The 24,723-nt window shown below is 53.5% G+C and overlaps 2 protein-coding genes across 4 annotated transcripts in view; both read left to right on the top strand.

Moving 5' to 3' along the window:
• Window positions 1-2,994, top strand: part of LOC122368199 — a 7,734-nt gene extending 4,740 nt beyond the window's left edge. For 2 of the 3 annotated variants that reach the window (XR_006254198.1, XM_043341913.1), the window contains one exon: window positions 2,222-2,994. Coding sequence is in view for 1 of the 3 variants with exons in the window: in XM_043341914.1 (XP_043197849.1) it covers window positions 1,095-2,164 (1,070 nt within the window). In the remaining 2 variants the exon portion in view is untranslated. The other variant, XM_043341914.1, reaches the window with a different exon arrangement.
• A 765-nt stretch (window positions 2,995-3,759) lies between these two features.
• The window catches only part of LOC122368197, a 31,897-nt gene continuing 10,933 nt past the window's right edge, over window positions 3,760-24,723 (top strand). Inside the window, exons 1-5 of the mRNA XM_043341911.1 lie at window positions 3,760-3,776; window positions 10,717-10,852; window positions 18,459-18,625; window positions 19,000-19,469; window positions 19,903-20,038. Coding sequence (XP_043197846.1) covers window positions 3,760-3,776; window positions 10,717-10,852; window positions 18,459-18,625; window positions 19,000-19,469; window positions 19,903-20,038 — 926 coding nt within the window. The remainder of the gene's footprint in view (window positions 3,777-10,716; window positions 10,853-18,458; window positions 18,626-18,999; window positions 19,470-19,902; window positions 20,039-24,723) is intronic.

The following is a 24,723-nucleotide window of genomic DNA, read 5'->3' as shown; positions in this document are numbered from 1 at the left end:
CTCATATCTTCTCCGCCGGACCCCAGAACGCGCTTCTCGCAAAAGCCGACCTCCGACATGCCTTCAGACTCATCCCCGTTCGCGCGGAACAGCGCTGGCTGCTCGGTCACCATTGGGAGGGAGCATATTATGTTGACCTCCGGCTACCATTCGGTTTGCGGTCAGCCTGTTCCATCTTCAACGACTTCGCCGATCTGCTCGCAATTGCCACACGACACCACGCCAACCACGCCAACATTCATCACTATCTGGACGATTTCTTTTTCATCGGACCGGCAGGTTCGGACGCATGCGGCGAAGCGTACCAGACGTTCCTTGACCTGTGTCACCGATGCCGCATTCCCGTCTCGCCTGACAAATGCTGCCCACCATCCACCCGCATGGAGCTCCTCGGTTGCGTGCTGGACACCGCAAGCATGACCATCTCACTGCCGTCCGCCAAGCTTCGCGCTCTCATCCAGCTCCTGGAAGAGGTGCGAGCCTCTCGCACAATCCGGCAGCGGCGCCTTCTCAGCCTCGCGGGCAAGCTCATTCATGCCGTCAAATGTATCCCAGCAGGGCGCAGTTTTTTCCGACGGCTCCTCGACACAGCTCACACCGCACAGCGCCCCCACCACTGGGTCAATATGAGCACTGACACTCGCAGAGACTTGAATTGGTGGCTCTCCATCCTACCGACTTGGAACGGGTCAGCCCCCCTCCTCCACCCGCACTGGACACCGCCCGCCCACCTTCACCTCCATACCGACGCATCCACAGTGGGGCACGGTGGCCATTGCGGGCCGAACTGGTTCTCCCAGCAGTGGCCAGCAGCCACGCTGCGCTGGGCCTCCAGCATCTCCTGGCTCGAGATGATCCCGATCCTGACAGTGTGCCTGCTATGGGGCCATAGTTGGCAGGGCATGCGGGTGTCCATACACTGTGACAATGCCGGGGTGGTCGGGGCATGGAGCAAAGGCTGGTCACGGGACCGGCGTCTCATGTCGCTCATACGCCAAACGCTTTTCGTCGCTGCCTCGCGCTCATTCGACCTGCGAGTGGTACATGTGCCCGGCACAGACAACAGCTCCGCTGACGCGCTCTCGCGTTCCCAGATCGGCCGTTTCCGCCGCCTGCATCCAGCGGCAGCGGCCGAGCCCACGCCGGTACCGCCCGCGATGACGGCCTTCCTGGAAGCGCCGACGGAAACCTGCACCACGGCGTCGGGCTACCCGATTTAGACACGGAAGCGCGCCGGCTCATCCGGGACGGACTCGCACCCGCAACGCGAAGAGCGTATCGGCGGTGTGTCGCTACCTTCCAGACTTTCTGCGCCTCTCACAACCTCCCCGCTATCCCCGCCACAGAGCGCACAGTCCTTCGTTTCCTCGCCCACCTCAGTCTCAACAACACTTCCCCGGGACTCGCTTCATCCCATCTGGCGGCACTGCGACACTGGCACGCCACGCGGGAGCGACCCTGGCCCGGCCGGACGGAACGAATCCGGTTAGCGCTGCGGGCCATCAGCAGAGACAGCCAGGGGCCACGCCCGCCCGGCCGGCGACCGGCGTCCGTGCCGATCCTGCTGCGACTGCGCCGGCGACTCCGGCGGGCCTCGATGTCAGCGCATGACCGGAGGGCAGCATGGGCGGCAATCACGCTGGGATTTTTCGGCGCGCTACGCGGAAGTGAGTATCTGGCCCCAAGTGCGCACCGGTTCTCTCGCCGCCGCACGTGCGCCCGCCGGCATGTCACACTACACCGGGACCGTCTTGTGCTGCATATCCCGGCGTCCAAAACCGACCAAGCGTATCGGGGAGCCACCGTCGAGCTACCCAGTGTCTCCGGCCCCGGATGTCCAGTCCAGGCTATGCGGAGGTACCTTCGCAACGTCGCCGACCAGCCTCCAGACCAACCACTGTTTATCCGGGCATCAGGCGCGTACGGCACGATCGCCTGGCTAAACGGCGTACTTCGCCGTTACGCGCCCTCGGACGCTGGGCGGCTCACCACGCATAGCCTGCGGATTGGGTTCGCCACCGCCGCCGCAGCCACCGGCGCCTCCGACGGCGCGATCCGTGCATCCGGTCGGTGGGCCTCGTCATCGCACCTCCGGTACATCCGGGGGCGCCGCCTGGACGTGTGGGAAGCGCGCATCGCTGTCAACGCGGCCCCTGCCCCGTAGAATGGCCCCGCCCCTAATGACTGGAATACACTTTGGCGTTTCTTTGGCGTCTTTCAGCATGTAGCAGATACGGAAAGGAAGCAAGAACCGACAAAGGGACGAGATAGAAGTCGAGACCGTGATACGCCAAAACGCGAAAGCAGGTTAGAAGGGAAGTTCAATCCGTAAGTAAACCATCTTCTGACACCCGGAACGGCAAAGGTGAGCGCTAATGGCACCGTGCTGTGCAACGCGATGCAGCACGGAACATTAGCGCCGGACGGACGGGTGTCTACCGGCCGGCCCACGCACACCGACGGGCGGGTGCCTACTGGCCCCGCGCGGAGAGTGTCCGTACACGGGAGCATAGATGGCGCGTCGAGCGGCCAGAGTTTATTATATATCTAGGGAGCGCAGCCTGAAAACAAGTTCTATGGGAAAATTGCTTTATTATTTAATACTTATCGAATATTTAGCCAGTCTTGTACACTGCCCTACCACCACGAAATCAATATTAACTAATTATTATGCGCTTTGTTATTTCGCGGAACGGCAACGCCGCAACAGCCTGTTGTTTGAACATCCGCCCGACAACGGCACGCCAGAGCAATTTCCCACCCACCCACTGCCCAATACCACCTGTCCTACGTCCTTCCAGTCTCCTTCTATCTGCCCTTCGGGTCGGTCTTTCAGCATGTAGCAGATACGGAAAGGAAGCAAGAACCGACAAAGGGACGAGATAGAAGTCGAGACCGTGATACGCCAAAACGCGAAAGCAGGTTAGAAGGGAAGTTCAATCCGTAAGTAAACCATCTTCTGACACCCGGAACGGCAAAGGTGAGCGCTAATGAGAGTTTAACGGTTGCCCATTGCGAAGACCTCTGGAACTACTGCGTTTTTGCTTGCCATAGGATCTTCCTGGTTGTGCCATTCCCACCATGTGACTCAGCGCGGTGCAGCTGTTGTGGTACCTGACAGAGTACGTGACAAGTGACAGAGTACCTTAACGTGCTCGCTCGCCGCCGCCGCCGGCCGCGGTCCTGACGTAGCTTGTTGACTCAGCTGTGCCTCGACGGTTCGTACTGATGTAGGCGGCATCGTCTTCTCGCAGATGTGTCTACTGCGGCTATTCCCACGGACAGTGCTCGTTGCGGGAGATGGAGAAAAGTGATGTGTGGGGGATGGTGGGCCTGGTGACTGGGGGGGGTGAATAATGAGAGGGGAGGGGAGCGCAGCAGCAGCGCTCCGCTCAGCTGTGCGTCACCCGGTAGCAGCGATGGGTGAGTGAATGGAGGGCTAGGCCTGTGACCGGACTGCGAGGGGGGGGGGAGACTGCCGGACCAAGCCGTGCCGAAAAGATTCTACGTTAAATGTTAAAGATGTAGCGTGCTACATCTTCAGTCCAAACAACCCTAGTTGCGTCCTCGCAACTCATACAAAAAAGTCACACCCCTTACTCATTTAAATCTACACAATCATGTTAAGTTCCGCAACGCCTACAAAATGACATCGTATACCTAGTACAGTACACACACGCACCTGTTGTTCCTCGTCCCCACCTCAGTTTGTCGTTCACCAGATCCGGGTCACGGGCACCAACCACTTTGGTTAGTCCGATGTCGTTGGCCGTCCCGTAAGCGGCTTCTCAGGAGGGTGAAGACTTCTATGGCAGCCCAGGTGGGCGGCCTCCACAGCAGTTCGGGTGGCGGCCTCCGTGGCAGCCCGGGTGGGCAGCCTTCACGGCAGCCCGGGTGGCAGCCTGCCATGGCAGCCTGGGTGGGGCGGCCTCCACGGCAGCCAGGGTGGGAAGATTCCACAGCAGCCCGGACGGCGGGCTCCATGGCAGCCCGGGTGGGCAGCTTGCACGGCGGCCCGTGTGGGCAGCCTACGTGGCAGCCCAGGTGGATGACACCTCCGTGGCAGTCCGGGTAGGCGACCTCCATGGCCGGCCCTGCCGCGACCTCTGTGGCCGCCCGGGTGGCAGGCTCCGTGGCAGCTCAGGTGAGCGACCTCCATGGCAGCTCAGGTGGGTGACCCCCGAGGCAGCACGCGAGGGCAACGCATCCCCGTGGCAGCCCGGTTGGGTGACCATCGTGGGAGACCCGTGACAGCCTCCGTTGTAGCTCAGGTAGGCGACTTCCGTGGCAGCCCAGGTAGGTGACCCTCGTGGCAGACCCGGTGACAGCCTCCGTGGTAGCTCAGGTAGGCGACTTCCGCGGCAGCTCATGTGAGTGACCCCCGAGGCAGCACGCGATGGCAATGCATCCCCCGTGGCAGCTCAGGTAGGCGACTTCCGCGGCAGCTCAGTTGAGTGACCCCCGGGGCAGCACGCGAGGGCAATGCATCCTCCGTGGCAGCACAGATGACATCCGTGGCAGCTCAGGTATGCGACTTCCGCGGCAGCTCAAGTGGGTGACCTCCATGGCAGCCCGGGTAGGTGACCTTCGTGGCAGACCCGGTGACAACCTCCGTGGCAGCTCAGGTAGGCGACTTCCGCGGCCGCTCAGGTGAGTGACCTCCGAGGCAGCACGCGAGGGCAATGCATCCCCGTGGCAGCACTGGTGACCTCCGTGGCAGCTCAGGTAGCGACCTTTCGGCGGACCAGGTGACCGCCGTCGCAGCAGCCCAGGTGGGTGATCTCTGCAGCAGCCCATCTGAATGGATCGTTTGGCAGTTGGTCTTGCAGCATCCTGGCACCCTCTCCTCGTTCACCAACATGATAATCGCCTTGGCTGTGTTGTGAAGACGACCGTGTTTGATTTTGATTCAGTACAACACGAGGATTTCGCCTGTTCTTCTTCCTCTTCTGCTTTTGATATTGCTGTCCTTTTATCCTCAATACTCTAGAAAGTTCGAGCTCTCCTTTGCAATACAGCAGCTGACCGAGACTTGGACTTGTTGTACAGCAGAACGTAGAAGAATTGATATGCTGATGCAAACAATTGTCAAGTTTCATTTTCGGCCTGTCTTCTGTATTAGTCTGATCCTTTGTTCATGAGACAGCTTCATTTCCTTATCTTATCTTCAACAACTTCTTCTATGTCCTTTTCAGTATTCGTAAGACCGCTTCCTCTCATCGGCCACCATCATAAGCTTCATCATCTTCACACATCTTTCTTTAGCTCATCCTCTTCCTTCACGTCGACCCCTGCAGCACGTTTATTTCCACTGCTGTCAGTATTTCGAACACCTGCTCAATTCTTCAACTTCCCTGTCATCAGCCACCATCATAAGCTTCATCATCTTCACACAGCTTTCTTTAGCTCATCCTCTTTCTTCATATCGACCCCTGCAGCACGCTCATTTCCACTGCTGCCGGTATTTCGAACACCTGCTCTATTCTTCAACTTCTTCCTCTTCTCCATACGGTTGACTTTCAATTCATCAACTTCGGGTTCGGCGGCTTGTGCCAGTCTACCAGCTTCACAATTTGAGAATTATCAAATCCCCACGTTTTGGGCGCCATTTGTAGCAAGGGAATGAAGGGAAAAAAAAGTACAGAAATAAAAAAGCTGCATCTTGAGGTTCATCAAACAGCGCGGTCCACTGCTGTTCGGCGGTGTAGCAGAAAAGAGATTCGCTGCTGGAAGGAACTCGTTAGTAGAGCTTGTGATACAGGGGAACTTGAGAGTCGTTGAAGAGATCCCGAGATAGATCTAGAGAGAGATCCAGATAGTGATGAGATCCTGAGATAGATGTAGATATAGATCCACCTGATAGAGATCCTGAGATGGTGTTGAGATCCACCTGAGGGAGATGTCTAGAGATCCACCTTGCATACAAATACATCTGATGGAAGATGCTTTTTAATTTAGAGGCTTGATGATTCTGTTCATTGTATAGACCATGATGCACGAGATGCTTCTTCACTGCTCGGATTAGGGATAGAGGTATCCGATCAGCTGGGTTTGCGGCACAGTTGGGCAGGTGAAGGACAGGGCATTCGAAGTCCCGATGACCACTGCCAAACATATGGGTGGTAATTACATTGATAAATTGAATGTGATCATTCGTCCAGTCACCCATTCCTATATCACTGGCCTTCCCATTAAGAAAATTGCCCACTTAATTCGTATTAGCGTTGCTAGTTTTAAGTTGCCCTCGAGATTAATTAGTTTGACTGTCCTAACTGAGCTTCGCTAAACTCCCATCGGCCTTATCCTAAGATTCATCCTTTACCATTCTCACTCTCATCCTCTCTCTACGTTCGTTCGTCATATATTCACCCCAAATTTATTTAGCGCCCCTCGAATTCCCTCCGATGGCGTTAGGTGCCTGACTAATAGCGATCTCCCCGGCGAGATAAATGTCTCTTTCCGAAATCCATATGCATGCTCCGCTAACCGGCGACAAAGATACTTACCGCAGGGCCGTCCAGAATAATTGCATAAATATCCACCCTACTAATTTATGGGATTCACTACACGACCGATAGACTTATGGTACACACATACACGATTTATATCCGACTTATCTCTCTACCGGGAGAGATTACCTATGCCCTCTTCCGGTCCGCGTGTAACATTCCCGTTCACGACCCAGGGACCCTAGTTCATATCCTGGAACTATCCTTAACCATGGGATTTACTATTCAAGGCCTTACGTGTCCTGGAGTACATTCTTCCCTCCCCTGAGGCTGTCCAGTACCGATTAGAGTACCTTTACGAAATAAGTATGAGGACTTATCCGGGACACTACGGCTCGCCTTATCCGCCCTTTGGGTGACTCACCCCTGACCTTCGGCTTCTTGCCTTTGGCATAACTTACTCTCCACTGCATACTGTGCCAATCTTCCCCTTCCCCCCTGCCGTAGAAACCTCTCACTGCCTTCTCACCCAGTGTTACCTAAGCGGGAAAATTAACAGTGGCCGGTACCACTGGCGGAAAACGTGCATATGCCCTGCGTACGTGACGGTGTGTCCCTCTTATTATTCCGGTCTGGACGTGGGTTTCGAGAAGTGCATCTGTGTCTCATACAGTCATGCTGGTAAACGTTACGCCATAGGAGGCGGGCAAACAAGCCGTCTGTGCCTCACAATGCCCTGTGCCAATATTGTTGGAGTAATTATTGGCGCTAACTCGCAAGAACGCGAATAGCAGAAACGCATAATTTAACCAAATCTAATCGTAATCTCAAGTCCTAATTGCTGCTACACGCGTGAACCTTATCATCAGTTCTCGTATACAATCCTAGCAGACCTTGAACCGCTCTTGATTTAATCAGACATATGATCTAGAACCAATTAACACGCATCGATCTGCCGTCTGGTTGTGATCCACCGTACCATAGTGAATTACTGAATGCTCAAACGGAAATGCCTCCTTGAAACTCGTTCGATAGCTTCTGATGGGCTACTAGTTACCTAAACAAATTATCTTTATAGAGTGCCAGAATATTGTCATAGGGTCCCTAGCCTTTCATAGGGAATCTAATTTAAATCATCCTATTAGCAGTAAACAATGCGCATCAAACGAAGTGCAGTCCTAGATATCATATAGCATATCATATTTAACTGTCTACGTTCTTATCCCGTTGCAACTTTCCGCAACTAACCAGACTCCTATACGTGACCTTCACCTACCGCCCGCGCCCCAATTACGGCTAACCCACTGCCCCTGTTGTGGCTGCTTCTCGCGCCCTCTGGCGGCTCAACGCCCGTGTCGGGAACGACGATTACGACGGCCGCCGGCCGGCGCCGCGTCGACAGTCGACAGTTGTCAAGGCCGCGCCGCGATGGGCGCGTCATCACTCGCGGTGCAGTACTGGTGTGTGCGGTCTCTTCGGGCCGGGAGATTCAACGGCTGTGTCAGTGAGTGTGAATCTGGTAAAATATCGCTTCGATATCTCCCTGTTCGACATCTCATCAGCTCCATTCCACGTAAGTTTTTTTTTTTTTTTTTTTTACTCCTGTCCCATTTGATCGTTTCCCAACAAAGCTGGTCCTTTCTAGTATTTATTCTACAAAGCACAACGATCGGTACCTATATTAGTCGCATATTAGTTCTAACCACAAACATTTCTACATCTACCTGTTACTCGACATTTCGCAATTTCAATGACGCAAAGTGACCATCTAAAGTCGCAAAGTGTCAAACCGTCAACCTCAAACCACTGCTCGCAACTATGCACCTAAGTAACAGGAAAAATTCCGCCGTACGCTCAAGCATTCGTATCTGTCGCAAATCATAATTCATAGCCATATTCATAGATCGATCGCATGAATCAGTCGCCACCTTAAAACATTACATTCCTTTCAAACGTATTTACCTGTTCTATAATTGATTTCGACTTCCATTTTAGCTTCCATTTTAGATTACAGCAATATTACCAATGATTTCGCAATGCAACTTTTAGTGAGTACAGCACGAATCTAAACCCTTTATTTCACAAACGTTCCAACCTCAAAACGCACCTGGCCATCGCCCATAATAAATCGAACGAACCATCTTGACCGAAGACAAAGACATTTCAACGTTGTCACGCATCCTGTCATCAATTTCAGCGTTCGTGACACTGAGCTACTTATGTAAATTTTCGGATCTCGCTCTTGGCCTAATCGTGAACTCCCACTGACAATAACGGTTTGCTGGCGACTCTGACATGACCTCGAAATTCAGATCCTAACATGCTACTAGGGTGTCTGGACCAATAAGTTCAAAGTAATTTAAGTTTTCCAATTCCAATTGAGAGTGCATTTTATGGTAACCGAAAATGTTTGGCAGTCGTCACGGCACGGCAACCGGGCAGAGGGGGGGGGGGGTTCAAGGATTGGGATTGAGCAGACTTTTCAACAACACTCACATTCTGGAGTTCTCTGCGCTTCCGCTTCTCAGTGTGGTCTCAAGCGTCGGCGGTTGTCCTCCGGCTGTGGTCGGTCGAACTCAAGAGGCTTCTCGCGGGTGACCCCGGACCGACGGCGGCCTCCAGATGGCGTCTCCGGCTCCGGCTGCAGACTGTGACTCTCGGCTGCTCGACTGTGATTCTGCCTCTGGTTGGGTGGCGCACCCTTTTATAGTTGGGGGGGGGAGGGGTGACTGCCACGCCCTTGCGACGTCATCTTCCTCTGCCTTCTTCTGGTGGGTGGGGCCGTAAGATGGCGCCCTCTGTCCTGTTTAGTCACCTTGCTCCTCTGTGCCTGCAATTTTTGGCCGTCGAATCGTCTTCGTGTTGAGTGCTTTATCATTTTAGTAATCGCTGGCATAAAACAATCCCCGAAAGGTTTGTGATTTTCGAGTTTTAATTTTGATTCTTCAATTTCATTTTATTCAAACTTTTGTTTCCTTCCGTTTCGTCTGCCGGCAACGCCCCTTGTGACGTCACTCTTGCTCCGCCCACTGGCCCGGGTGTGGCCGTAAGTCAGCGCCTTCTTCCTCTGCGGAGATCTCTGGAACTACCTCATGAGGCCATTGTGAGGTCGGTCACCCGGTTGTTTTGCCAGGGTCACTCACCCTGGGTTGCTGTGCCCGACAAAGGAGGCTGTGTGCTCCAGCCGGCATCCATCCTTGACACTGCTCCATGATCTGTTGACATCTTTTGCTGATGCAGCGTTATTTGAGGAGGTTCGAATCGCTCATCCTGCGGTAGCTGTCTCCATAGGCGGGCGTCGTAATGAGAGTTTAACGGTTGCCCATTGCGAAGACCTCTGGAACTACTGCGTTTTTGCTTGCCATAGGATCTTCCTGGTTGTGCCATTCCCACCATGTGACTCAGCGCGGTGCAGCTGTTGTGGTACCTGACAGAGTACGTGACAAGTGACAGAGTACCTTAACGTGCTCGCTCGCCGCCGCCGCCGGCCGCGGTCCTGACGTAGCTTGTTGACTCAGCTGTGCCTCGACGGTTCGTACTGATGTAGGCGGCATCGTCTTCTCGCAGATGTGTCTACTGCGGCTATTCCCACGGACAGTGCTCGTTGCGGGAGATGGAGAAAAGTGATGTGTGGGGGATGGTGGGCCTGGTGACTGGGGGGGTGAATAATGAGAGGGGAGGGGAGCGCAGCAGCAGCGCTCCGCTCAGCTGTGCGTCACCCGGTAGCAGCGATGGGTGAGTGAATGGAGGGCTAGGCCTGTGACCGGACTGCGAGGGGGGGGGGAGACTGCCGGACCAAGCCGTGCCGAAAAGATTCTACGTTAAATGTTAAAGATGTAGCGTGCTACAAAAGTGCCTGTGTAGAGTCGCCAAAGATAATCGATGCATACATACCTAAATACACCGCACCCGCCTATGTCTTCTGACCTGCGACCTGGGACCTGTGATCTCTGGCCTCTGACATTTGACCTGTGACCTGTGACATGTGACTTGGAACTGACCAGTAACCAGGGCGGTGGTGGGCTGATCTGTGACCTGTGACCTGTCCTCTGCGACCTGTGCCCTGTGACCTGTGACCCTGTCACCTGTGATCTCTCACCTGTTGCTTTTGACTTGTAATCTCTGACATGTGTCCTGCGCCTTATGCTGACCTATATGTCACTTGTGACCTTTGAACTGTGACCTCTGCCCTCTGAACTGTGGCCTCTAGCCTGTGACCTGTGACCTCTGATATTTGACTTCTGACCTGTGACCTCTGCCCTGTCAGCACGCTGGGCGGCGGCGAGCTGAAGCTGCGCCGCTGCCGGCCGGACCTGATCCGCCGCTGTGACCCGGACTGGCCGCACCTCTCCGACCATGTCAAATGCTCGGCCTACACCTGGATCGTCAAGGGCTCCGAGTCGGTGAGTCATAGCGTCCGAGTCGGTGAGTCATAGCGTCCGAGTCGATGAGTCAAAGCGTCCGAGTCGGTGAGTCAAAGCGTCCGAGTAGGTGGGTCCAATGCTCGGCAGTCGGTGACTCCAGTGTTCGCCAGTCAGTGACTCCAGTGCTCGGCAGTCGGTGAGTCATAGCGTCCGAGTCGGTGAGTCATAGCGTCCGAGTCGGTGAGTCAAAGCGTCCGAGTAGGTGGGTCCAATGCTCGGCAGACGGTGACTCCAGTGCTCGGCAGTCGGTGACTCCAGTGCTCGGCAGTCGGTGACTCCAGTGCCCGGCAGACGGTAACTCCAGTGCCCGGCAGTCGGTGACTCTGATCGGCGGCGGCCCGACAGCCCGCTCGCCCTGAGTATCACCTACCTCTGCCCGGCCTACTGGCCTCCCTATACCCCCGGGATCGGCACACGCTCGGAGTCGGAGGACGCTAAGACGGCGCCGTGACGCTCATCCCGGACAGGCCCTTCCGTCTAAACGTGTTATTTCGGAGGATTGTCGAGATTGGCGCGAGAGAGAAGATGGGACAAAGACGGACATCACGGCAGATAGCAGAGCCGGGGACTTAGTGGGGATGGGTGAGCGCCGTTATCAGAAATATGGAGATAAGTTTCATCATTGGTTATCTCCTTACACTAGCCACGGTGTTTTCGTTTGCCAATTGCCATCTCCAGTGCTTCAATGATATTGTTGCGATTCCAAGTCAAAGAAGGTATAAATACACCAGGCGGATGTATTTTTTGTCAACAAAACCCAGACAAACAAGATGATCACTTGCCAAAAACCCCGGCTATTGAGGGACTCGATATAAACAGCGACCAATCGCAACTGGCGTAGAAATATACTAGTGAATCTCCAGAGACGCTCGAGGAACCCCAAGAAAATACCGCCCTTGAATAGGCTGACAGCCGTGTGGAATAGCGACCTTGCAAGGCACGCTCAAATGTTACAAACAGCTCCGTGAATATGCTCGCCGAACAGGCCGCTCAGACTAGTACGGCTTACATATTCACGGCGCTGTGCTATCGGTGGTTGGGGCAAAAAAGCGAATGAGGAACGAGCCGGACAGACTCAGTCCCAGATTTAGACCCTCGAATGTATATGCGTCGCCGAGTAAGCCGACAGCAAGCCTCTCAGACGAGTCTGCCGACGTCCCCAGCAAACGCATATAACATTCGAGGTCCCAACGCACCAGCCGCGACAACAGACATTGCCCGATTGCCCTCCGCCGGCGCGCCCTCACCCGACCTCACCTCACAATCACGTGGTCAGCAGCCGACCAATCACTGCACGAGTCCGCGCCGCACAGCCCCGCTCCAGCGAGAGATGCTGTGCCGCAATACAGCGGCCGCGCGGCGGCCGAGGAGAAATACGGGCGGCCGAGCCGACACAAGCGGGCGAAAAGACGATAACTAAATTGACAGTTCTAACATACTCCCCACCAAAATGGGGCTTGCCCCATTTTCATAACTAAAGTCCACTTCTCGCATCACCGGCGCACCACTCTCATGACTGTCCCGCGCAGACCGCCGTCATAGAACTGGAGGTCGCCGGCCGTGGCTGCATCTGTGTCAACGCTCAGCTGGAAGCCATCGGCGGCGGCGGCGGCGCGCCGCCAGCTCAGCGTCCTCCTCGTCGTCATCGTCGAAGTGCCTGCCGATGATGAGGACGGCTCTTCCTCGTACGTCTGCAGCGACTCGATGCGGTCCAGGCCGCCGCACTCATCCACCTGGAGAGCCACGGTGCCCTCCCGGTCCACCTGCTCGGCGCACCTCAGCACGTTCGACGGCGCGTCCATGAAGACCATGAGGTTGGCACCCCCGGCGGCCAGCAGGTCACAGCGAGGCTTGGCGGCGCCCAGTCGGCACAGCTCCGCCATCCGCTCCTGGGAGCCGCCCGACGTCAGGTTCAGGATCACCATCACCCGGACGGCCTCCCGCTGCGACCGGTAGTCGTCCTTCTGAAGCATCTCCAGGACGTCAACGGTGACACTAAAAAGACAAGAAAGATTCGTGAGTAGGGAGAACAGCAGATCGCATAATCCAGCGACAATATGGCGCTGCCAAGCTGCCATGCACTCAGCCGACAGACTGAGTTTGCCATCCTGCTACCGCCTATGTTGTCTTCCTGCGACCAAATAATCTAAACACTTAACTAAGCTTATCCTACAGTTAACCTACTATGCTTCTCAGAACCCACGAATCACTGCCAAAAGCCTCCCCACCATGGGGCAGTCTCGGGGATGAACCTCACTGGGGCGCGTTGCGGTGGGTTCACCCTCGACGGCGCCACCGATGCCACCGCCAGATCCCGCCGGGGTGCTTCCTCTGCACCGACGGGATGGGTCGGGGGCCGACGATCGAGGGCGCCTCACGGCACCACGACGGCCGGGAGCGGCGGCCATATGTCGGCCTCTCGTCAGAGCCCCAAATCGGGGGCGGCTCGTGGAGCTTCTCACTCCACATCAGTTGTGAGTTGGAGCGAGAGTCGTTCAGCTCATTGTCATGAATGCCAGTTGGGCTCGCGTCCCAGTCAGCAGCATCGGGCCGACTAGAAGGGCACTGGCTCGTGTGGAGACCATCATTGTCTCCACCTTTCAGCCCATAGTCAAAAATAGTATCGATGGCTCTCAGCCCATCAGCCTCCAACTGATCCTGTAGGACGACCTGATGCACGTCATCAGCCGCTACGAGGACGTCAACCTCACCGCCCCGGAAATCATCAGCCGTCTGGATCTCAGACGGCAACCGAGGTGGCTGAGCAGTTGGGAGCGATGAGCACAGCACGTCTGTGCTCTTCATGTCAAGTTTGACTGACGGGCTTTCGAAACGACTTTCAATATCAACCTCATCTCGATCATAGGCGCAAGGCTGCTCGGTTCTCTCATGGAACCCGATACAGGCAAATGTGTCGGAGCCCTTATCAGGTAGTCCCAGCTCCAGAGCCAGGGAGCTCCTGACATAGGAGGCGTCAGATCCTCCATCAAGGAGATCACGTGCCGGCGTGCGGCCATTGAGACCTGCTGCCACAACAGCAGCGGTTTGCAAGAAGCTCTTTCCTGTAGAGCTGACATTATATCGGTGACGACTGGGCAGCTCAACACCGTGCGTCTCAGCCTCTGCACAAGTACCCGGAGCAGGAGGCTCAGGAGGCTGGAGTGGTTCAGCATCAGGGCTCAACTCAGAAACTGCTGAGGGTGAATGCTGCGTTCCAAGCTCCGCATCATGCAGCAGCGAGTGATGCTGGCGGCCACGCTCAGCACACGGACTGCCCAGACATTCCCTGGCCAGGTGTTCAGAGTCGAGGTCTCTGGTGGTCACCGAGAACGTTGCTGGTGGGTCAACAGCAGAGCATTCACTATTCGGGCCCCTAGCAAGCTCTCTGACCCGAATCTCCTCCTTCAAAAACACCAGGAAGTCATCAAAGTGGTGACTCGATCGCCGGGCCCACTCCAGACGCCAGTCTTCCGGGATATTGCCCTTCACCATGGGCAGCAGCAGGCTGGATAGGCTCTTTGAGGAGACACCCAGAGTGCTGAGAGCTCTCGTGTGCGCAGACAGGTGATCTATGAAGGATCGCATGGCCTTCAAGTCACCGTGGCGGACTGATGACATGTTCATCAGCTCCTTCAAGAGAGTCTCCCGTCGCACATTCTCGAGGTCAAATCGCGCTTTCAGAGCTGACACCGCCTGCACATACCCGTCACCCGTGACTGGGATGCCCTGAATGGCCCTCAATGCCGCTCCGGCAAGATGCGACTTGAGGACCACGAATCTCTGAACGTTGGCATAGCACTGGTTGTCGTGCACAGCAATCGAAAACAGTTCCCAGAACTCGGGCCATCTCATCACATCACCATCGAATGTGGGAATCGCCACGGTGAGAGATGATTTAAAATCGGCGCTACCAGCTGCCTTCATCGACTCTGCCCTGAACTGGGCCTCCTCTGCCTTCTCGAGGCGAGTCAAAAGGCGAGAACCGAGGAAAGCCTCATCCTCCAGAGTCTGAACATGATTTGTCTCATCGGCTTGACCCTGTTTGTCCAGCTGGACCTGCAAGCCCTGCAACTGAGTCTGGATCTTCTCCACATGGTGGAGTTTTAGGGCAAGTTGGTCCGGGTCTAGCGCTTTCCGATCTCCCTCCCTGTAGGCTCGGAGATCGTTGCACGCTTTAGTAGCCTTTGTGCGGAGACGCGACCTAGCAGCCAGTAGCTCCTCCATGTTTGAGTGAAATGGGAACTAAATCAAAGTACAAACTGGACTGTATGTTCAAAACAAACCATCAATTTACCCAGTGGACTCAACAAATTAAATGTCCGGTAGCCATGGGGACTGTGTCCGCCACTGAATAAATGATCCGGCCCCGGTGGACTATGTTGCGATTCCAAGTCAAAGAAGGTATAAATACACCAGGCGGATGTATTTTTTGTCAACAAAACCCAGACAAACAAGATGATCACTTGCCAAAAACCCCGGCTATTGAGGGACTCGATATAAACAGCGACCAATCGCAACTGGCGTAGAAATATACTAGTGAATCTCCAGAGACGCTCGAGGAACCCCAAGAAAATACCGCCCTTGAATAGGCTGACAGCCGTGTGGAATAGCGACCTTGCAAGGCACGCTCAAATGTTACAAACAGCTCCGTGAATATGCTCGCCGAACAGGCCGCTCAGACTAGTACGGCTTACATATTCACGGCGCTGTGCTATCGGTGGTTGGGGCAAAAAAGCGAATGAGGAACGAGCCGGACAGACTCAGTCCCAGATTTAGACCCTCGAATGTATATGCGTCGCCGAGTAAGCCGACAGCAAGCCTCTCAGACGAGTCTGCCGACGTCCCCAGCAAACGCATATAACATTCGAGGTCCCAACGCACCAGCCGCGACAACAGACATTGCCCGATTGCCCTCCGCCGGCGCGCCCTCACCCGACCTCACCTCACAATCACGTGGTCAGCAGCCGACCAATCACTGCACGAGTCCGCGCCGCACAGCCCCGCTCCAGCGAGAGATGCTGTGCCGCAATACAGCGGCCGCGCGGCGGCCGAGGAGAAATACGGGCGGCCGAGCCGACACAAGCGGGCGAAAAGACGATAACTAAATTGACAGTTCTAACAGAAATGACTCTGCATAAAGTGTGATCCAGTGGTCTGGGCTTTTCTCCATTCTAAGAAGTTTGCGTTGTTTATGCTGGACTCTGCAGCGCTATACTGCATAGCACAACGCATCGTATGTAAATCAAAGAATAAAATTGCCAAGTGTAGCAAAGTGTTCTCTGCAAACTTGACTCGTGAAGAAAGGCTACGCAAGGCCACAAATGAACGGAACCCAATACCCACGGGTAAAAAATAACCCTTCTTCGCGTTGCGGAGCACGCGGGTAACCCTAGTGTATACCTATTGTAGAATCACTTTCCGTAGATTGTACCTCTGTAAAATGAACATTGCATGACCATGCACAACACTTAGGCATAGATAGGCAAAATTATTACCTATATTGTGTGTATCAATTATCTTCTTGCATTTCTTTAGATCATCATCGCAACACGAATATTGCCAATGCGAACTCGTACGTCGTTTCGCCACTCGACGTTCATTTTAGAACAAATAATCTCAGATGCTGCGCACGAGAAAAGTCGCTTTTACCAGTCGCTGTCCCGGAACTGAGTGCCTTGAGCTCATGTAGCGTTCAGTGTCGGAGAGCTGCTGATCTCTGGTCAGAGCTGGTCGGCTGCTCCCAGCCCGCGGCTGGTGTGAGTCGCGGCCCCTGAACAGCGCGGCTCTGCTCGCCGGGATGTAAATGACGGCGCGAAAAACGCAGTTCACAGCGGCGGCTGACTCAGCGGTGGCGAATTTTTCCGGGAAGCTGAAACCGGGGCTCAGCCGACTCACACGCTCGCAAACTTTGCAGAGGCATAATGCACCATAGGATAATGCGCCGACCTACGTAGCACCGCTGCCCTTTGGAAGGCAGATCAGGGGAAGGTGTCATTTTGCCATTTTGCAGCTATACACCGACGGAACGATCACTCTGAAACTTGCAGCGATTGGTTAGAGTAACAGTATGTATAAAATGTTTATTTCAGATTTTTGATATCTGTGACCTAAGGTCAGGTCACTTTGCGACATCTCTATATTATAAGTCAATGAGAGAAAATTCAAATGCGCCTGTTTTGGACGAATGTTAGGTATTCTAAACCCTCTCAAACATCAGTTCATATGTACACATAATACACTGAATCGGGCAATTGCACCTGTGCCCCCTCTGTGTGCCCCTGAGGTCATCTCAGATCATGAAAGGTCACCAGTAGTTTTTTTTACTATAACTTTTGATAGACACATGCTAGAGCGGCGAAAGCACGTCAGATGTGTTCAGCTGAACGATACGGATCGACTAATATACAATATGATCCTTTCCGGTCAGGTCATGATTTTGACCTGGGGTCAAATTTTAAAATGACATTTTAAGGTGAACGGATAGTTCTTTCGACGTGTCTCGACGAGAGAAACACGATGCTGGCAAAATAAATGTCGTGGCTCTCTTGGGTCAAAAGTTACTACCGAAAACTTGTTTCGTGAAAACGGCTATTTTAGAGTTTTTGCCCTCTGGAGGCTAAAAAATATGAGAGCAATAATCAGAAAGCCCTTTGAAAGAGCTATCAAATGCGCTTTTCTGCAGCGCTCTAGCTCTGTTGGTTCCCTAGTTATCCGTCGGGTGTTTAGAAAATTGCTGAAGTAGACAAAATTTGACCTTTGATAACCTCTGGTGACCTGACCTTTGCCCTGACCTGAAAATGACAGCAGTATTTCCGCCATTATTTTTGACGTCCTTTCTATTGCCGCTTACCACGTGTCGCTACGTGGCCCAGGAGCATGACACGGAAAACTCGGGGGGCTAACGCTATAGTTAAGCCTCCTTGGATAATGCTCGCGCATTGCAGGTGTGCCAATAATAAAGACGGTCTCTGGTGTAGGATAATTACTAGAGCTGAATTCTACCCAGTGCTGCCAAAGCCTAGTTGCAGCACTTCACATAATTGGGTTTCTCATGTGTGCATTTCTGCAAATTAATTGCTGTGGCGTTCTTAGTGCGCTTAGTGTTGAGTTTTGAAGGTACTTTAAATCCTCTCCTTCACCAGACACGTTGTGCCTTTCTCCGCCCCTCTTGTCGATCAGCAGTCCCCTCCCTCTCACTGTAAAGTGTCACCGGAGGCGAGTTGTGTCGTTCGTTCTCGGCCCCTGTTATCGTTCAGTAGTCAACAGCAGACCAGCGCTCTCTCTCTCTCTCTCTCTCTCTCTCTCTCTCTCTCTCTCTCTCTCTCTCTCTCTCTCTCTCTCTCTCTCTCTCTCTCTCTCTCTCTCTCTCTCTCTCTCTCTCTCTCTCTCTCTCTCTCTCTCTCTCTCTCTCTCACTCTCTCTCTCTCTCTCTCTCTCTCTCTCTCTCTCTCTCTCTCTCTCTCTCTCTCTCTCTCTCTCTCTCTCTCTCTCTCTCTCTCTCTCTCTCTCTCTCTCTCTCTCTCTCTCTCTCTCTCTCTCTCTCTCTCTCTCTGTCCGTCGCCGTTCACCGTCTGTCCGTTCCCAGGTGCGCTACAAGAACCCGCACTGCGCCGCCTGTAACGGCCACAACGAGACCGAGTGTAACGTGCAGCCGTTTATCACGCCCGTGACGCCCGGCGAGCGGTTCGCCGTCTCCGCCGCCGTGCTGTTCGACTTCTACGGCGAGAGTGTGGGCCTGCAGCGCACCTGCAGGTCAGCAGCCGAGCGGCCCGGGCGGGGCAGGGTAGGTCAGCAGCCGGGCGGCCGGGGCAGCGCACCTGCAGGTCAGCCGCCGGGCGGCCGGGGCAGGGCAGGGCAGGTCAGCAGCCGGGCGGCCGGGGCAGCGCACCTGCAGGTCAGCAGCCGGGCGGCCGGGGTGGGGCAGAGTCGGGGCAGGGCAGGGTCAGGGCAGTAGCGGAGCAAATGGTCAGGCCACTCAGGTCAGGTCGGGGAGAAAGGGCGCGCATATGCAAGTCAGGGTGGTAGGCCGAGATGGGTTGGTAATTCAACAGCATTCTAATGGTAAAATGTCGCCGCTCCCCGGATTCGAACCCCGGCCCGCGGTGACCGGGTGTGCCCGGCCGCAGCGTCGGTGAGGTGTGGGACGGCCTCTTCGAGCGCTGTTTCCCGCTGCACTGCGGCGCCAACTTCGTGCTCTCGGGCGACGAGTGTGTGCCGGCGCCGGACGCGTCCAACGCCAGCGACACGCTGCTGTCGGCCTGCGCCAAGATCCGGCTGCAGCCGGCGCAGTTCGAGCGCCGCGCCAACGGCTCCGTGTTCGTGCTGGTCTACGACCGGCTGCTGGCGCCCGGCCAGTTCGAGGAGGCCGACGGCGGCGGCCTGCTGGTCTGCGCCGCCGACCCCGCCGGCGACATCAGCTTCAAGTACAACCGCGTCCAGGAGCACATCTCGTTCGTGTGCTTCACGCTGTCCATCGTCTGCCTGGCGGCGCACATCCTGGTGCACACCTTCTTCAGCAAGCTGAGGAACCTGCCCGCCAAAAACCTGCTGTCGCTCTCCTGCGCGCTGCTCATGGCCCAGCTGCTCTATCTAACCGGTAAGAACGGTGACCCAGCTGCTCTATCTGACCAGTGACCGGTAAGGACAGTGGCCCAGCTGCTCAGTCTGACCGGTAAGAAGGGCAGCTGCTCTGTCTGACCGGTCTGTCTGTCAGAGCAGCTGCCCTTCTTACCGGTAAGAAGGGCCAGCTGACGGGCTTGTTTGCACACGCCGCCCAGCCTGTTGACCAGTGCCCTATTAAAATTAGCTCGTCACTTGCCCTGGTAGTGAAATTCTTAGCTTCTTAATTCGTAATTACGGTGAACTGTTTGATGTTTCTTTTCCCTCTAGTCATTTCCGTCGCTGCCGCTCATTAGGTACCGGAAACCGGTAGGTCCAGGCGGTAGGCCTCCCCATGTCTCCTAGCTAGTTAGCTACTTATCGGACCGTCTCAGGCGGCGTTTCCAGGTCGGTTTTCCCGCGTGTTTCAGGAATCGTGCAGAACAGCATTTTCTCGCTGTGTTTCCTGTTCGGCATCAGCATCCACTACTTCTTCCTGGCCGCTTTCTTCTGGATGAGCGTCATGAGCGTGGACGTCTGTAGGGCCTTCACCAGTGACACCTACCGGTCAGTCAGTGTACTTCTGCTTTGGAACCTGAACGCTCCATGCACATCGGCGCTGCAGTCGAGTCGAAACGTAATAAAATTATCATATATGCAGGAATAGGTAGGCATGCCTAAGGCGGGTTACGGACAAAAGTACGTATCGCTAAAGTACGTAGGACAAAAGTACGTAAGCAAAAGTACGTAGGATTAAAGTACGTATCGCAGAAGTACGTACAGTATAAAGTACGTATGGACAAAAGTACATCAGGGACAAAAGTACGTATCGCAGAAGTACGTACAGTATAAAAACGTATGGACAAAAGTACGTCAGGGACAAAAGTACGTATCGCAGAAGTACGTACAGCATAAAGTACGTATGGACAAAAGTACGTCAGGGACAAAAGTACGTATAGCTAATGTACGTAAGGTAAAAAGTACGTATGGACAAAAGTACGTCAGGGACAAAAGTACGTATCGCAGAAGTACGTAGGGTATAAAGTACGTATGGACAAAAGTACGTCACGGACAAAAGAACGTATAGCTAATGTACGTAGGGTAAAAGGTAAGTATAGACAAAAGTACGTCACGGACAAAAGTACGTATGGCAGAAGTACGTAGGGTATAAAGTACGTAAACGTATGGACAAAAGTACGTCACTTACAAAAGTACATAGGTATAGCAAATGTACATACGTAGGGTATAAAGGTAAAGACGCAAGGTAAAGACCTTGGGCAAGACGCCCCAGATAATTTATTTTGCTACATAGGCCTACCTAAATTTTGTCCTACATCACCTGGAAGGCCAAATTTGTGCTCAATGTGTTTTTTGGACATTTTACTTTAAATTCCACCCCTAAAATTTATTCACTTATGATCGGACTCCCAGCTAGGAAGTGATTTGTGAAGCAACTGCAAATGGGGCATTTTGCCCCAACACCAGGGCAAAACGCCCCACGGCCTGAGGCAAGAAGCCCCATACTCTAGAGTCTAGCTTAAAGATTAAACATGGTAGTTGACTAAATCTTATATGAGAGGTCCATTAGACCGCTGGAGGCACGGCACTGAAGTTAGCACCTTCCATCCTATCAGGTGTTCAGCTATGACACTATTGTATGAGCAGGTTTTTCACGTGCCTCATAAGGCCAAATAATAAATTATTGCAAAGCAAATCAGTTAACAATACACTTCCTTTGCCATACAGCTGCTGAGAAAAATACATATAAATGCATAGAAACTTGCTGTTCGCCAGCTACCGAACATTAGGAAGTGGGTAGTCCGAACAACACATGCGGGTAAAACGCCCCATGGAGCTTTTTGCCCCGCGACCTACTGGGGCGTTTTACCCCATCACGTAGTTCGGTCAGCGAACAACGCCTTGCGCTCCAGCAAGACATGAAGACACGAACCAACGCGGCATTATAAGCGTTAGACAATAGTTGTTCAAAATACATAAAAGTCGTTAACCTGATGTGGACTACAAAAGAACGCGATGATGCATAATCAGATGACCAAACATAAAAATCACTCAAAAACACATTTTTGGCTATATCTCCCCAGAGAGCTATCACAATTTCTTTCCAGTCTGCTCATATAATGATCATATAGTGCACGTTTAACAGAAGAGAGGATCTTTCCCCAGAACCCTGTCAGTTCCGAGAAACATCGGTGAGGCCGCCAGGCGTTTTACCTCGGCGGGGCGACTTGCCCCGGTCTACCCTACATGTGGACCAAAGTACGTCACGGACAAAAGTACGCATAGCAAATGTTCGTATTGGGTATAAAGTACGTACCCCACCCATGGGGTACCTAAGTTGATCAATGCGTAATACCTTTCTTATTCTTTATTTTATGAGCATTTGTTACAAGGCATAGCAAAATTTCTCGATGAGTAAATGGGCGAAAGGGACAAAGCTATACTATTTGGTACCTATATGAATTTATCATGAGTTCCCTGTAGTATGGCAACAGGGTAGCAATAAAGAAAAAGTGGCTCAACTTACACTACTATACCCTACTTCTAGCATACGTACTTATACACTACGTACTTTGGCATACGAACCGTACGTACTTTTGGCACACGTATTTTTTACACTACGTACTTTTGCATACGAACTTTTGCGTACGAACATTTGCGTACGTACTTTTGGCATACGTACTTTATACACTACGTACTTTTGCAAACGTACTTTTGCGTACGAACATTTGCGTACGTACTTTTGGCATACACACTTTATACACTACGTACTTTTGCATACGAACTTTTGCGTACGAACATTTGCGTACATACTTTTGGCATACGTACTTTATGCACTACGTACTTTTTCATACGTACTTTTGCGTACGAACATTTGCGTACGTACTTTTGGCATACGTACTTTATGCGCTACGTTCTTTTGCATACGTACTTTTGCGTACGAACATCTGCGTACGTACTTTTGGCATACGAACTTTAGCGCCTACGTATATTTGCGTACGAACATTTGCATACGTACTTTTGTCCTACGTACTTTAGCGATACGTACTTTAGTCCTAAAATCGCCTAAGGCTCGATAAGCAAATAACTCAGTAGGTATGTTTTAACTCAGAGTATCCAACATTGATTTGCTGAAGGGAAAGCAGCACACTGCTCATGCGCACTGCGCTGCACGAGCGAAGCCGAATTCCTTCGGTCACAGTAGCGGCGGAAACCTTCAATTAAGGGGGGGGGGGCACCGCCGACTTTTGGTCCCATTCTTTCCATGCAACAGCCAATAGGGCTAATGTTAAAATGCAAAAATCAAAGGAGGCACTGTGCCCCGGTGCCCTCCCCGTTCCGCCGCCTATGTTCGGTCAGTGGACAGTGAGCCCAAAGTGGGCCACGGAGACTGCAACTGTCGGTGCTAGTGTCCGTGGGGCGGACTGTGCCGCAGGGCACCGCGGCGCTGCGGTACAGAATATGTACCTACAGACCGATCGGTGTTAGACTGTGCCGCAGGGCACCGCGGCGCTGCGGTACAGACTATGTACCTACAGACCGATCGGTGTTAGACTGTGCCGCAGGGCACCGCGGCGCTGCGGTACAGACTATGTACCTACAGACCGATCGGTGTTAGACTGTGCCGCAGGGCACCGCGGCGCTGCGGTACAGACTATGTACCTACAGACCGATCGGTGTTAGACTGTGCCGCAGGGCACCGCGGCGCTGCGGTACAGACTATGTACCTACAGACCGATCGGTGTTAGACTGTGCCGCAGGGCACCGCGGCGCTGCGGTACAGACTATGTATGTACCTACAGACCGATCGGTGTTAGACTGTGCCGCAGGGCACCGCGGCGCTGCGGTACAGACTATGTACCTACAGACCGATCGGTGTTAGACTGTGCCGCAGGGCACCGCGGCGCTGCGGTACAGACTATTTACCTACAGACCGATCGGTGTTAGACTGTGCCGCAGGGCACCGCGGCGCTGCGGTACAGACTACCTACGCCGTGCCACAGGGCACCGCGGCGCTGCGGTACAGACTACGCCGTGCCGCAGGGCACTGCAGACTGCAGTAGAGACTACAGACCGGTCGGTAGCAGTCGGACTGAGCCACAGGGCACTGTGACTGGAGTGCTGCGGTACCTACAGACAGGTCGCCATCGGAGACGATGGTGTCAGCGAGCGACGGGAATGTAGCGGCATCCTGAATGATTAGAGAAAGGTCTCTCTCTGGATGCAGAATCACAGATATACTCTTTAGCCCAGCGCCCTGTTGAGGTCTGGTAGGTTCCTTCACAGGTCCTGTTGAATGGGGCCCAAAGCCGTATCTCCCGTCGTATCTCCGGAACCAATAGTCGTCGAAAGAGCTCATCGAGATGCACAGGATAGGATATCGATGACCCCGATATTTGACCTGTGACGTCACAGGGAGGTCAAACAAGGTCAAATCTGTCTAATTTGGCATTCACGAGAAGCCGGTCATAAAAAAGAAATTTAGGTATCTCAAATGGGTCTGGATATAATGTATATCATATATCTGACATGTGGATAGTCAACTGAATGGATGATGACCTGTGACGTCACAAAAAAGGTCAGCCTCGACCAGTCAGCAGACACTTGTGTGTGAATCGTATGGAACGGCATGCCGAATTGTGAATATTCGAGTCTTAATGAAGGCATGTCACACCTATGCAGCCACAAAATTCTCCTTGACCATTTTCCTTAACCCTCGCCCATGTAGGGGGGGGGGTTGGTGCAACCCCCCCCCCTGAGGTTTTTCGGAAATAGTGCAAAAACGGCGGCGCGCAGCGCCGCCAAATTTTGGCTACCTTATGGGGCAAACCTTGCGCATCTTTTGATAAAAAAAAATTTGACCGGGTCATGTCAGGTCACGGAGTTATGACGTCACAAAGGGAACAGCCTCCGGCCGGATTTTCACAAACTGAGTGCCAACGCCCGAGGTTTCCTGCCGGTGGTACGGACATCGGTTGATGGATCGTGATGAAACTTCCCATGCATGTTGGGGCAAGTATTGGCTATCATATGGTATAAGAAACTTGACCGGGTCAGGTCAGGTCACGGAGCTATGACGTCACAAGAGGAACAGCGTCCGGTACTATTTTTGAAAAGCGCCCGAACCACTATTTTGCTAATTCTTGTCACCTCAATGGGAATATGCAGCAATATTAGCTTCTATAGGAAGCAAATGGACCTTCCAAATCCAAAAATACAATCAGATTTCAAAA

The sequence above is a fragment of the Amphibalanus amphitrite genome, unplaced genomic scaffold (genome assembly GCF_019059575.1).
Source record: "Amphibalanus amphitrite isolate SeventyFive unplaced genomic scaffold, NRLGWU_Aamphi_draft 000931F_arrow, whole genome shotgun sequence".
In the NCBI taxonomy this organism is placed as follows: Eukaryota; Metazoa; Arthropoda; class Thecostraca; order Balanomorpha; family Balanidae; genus Amphibalanus; species Amphibalanus amphitrite.
Note: the sequence above shows the minus strand (reverse complement) of the source record. Positions and strands in the feature narration are given on the sequence as shown.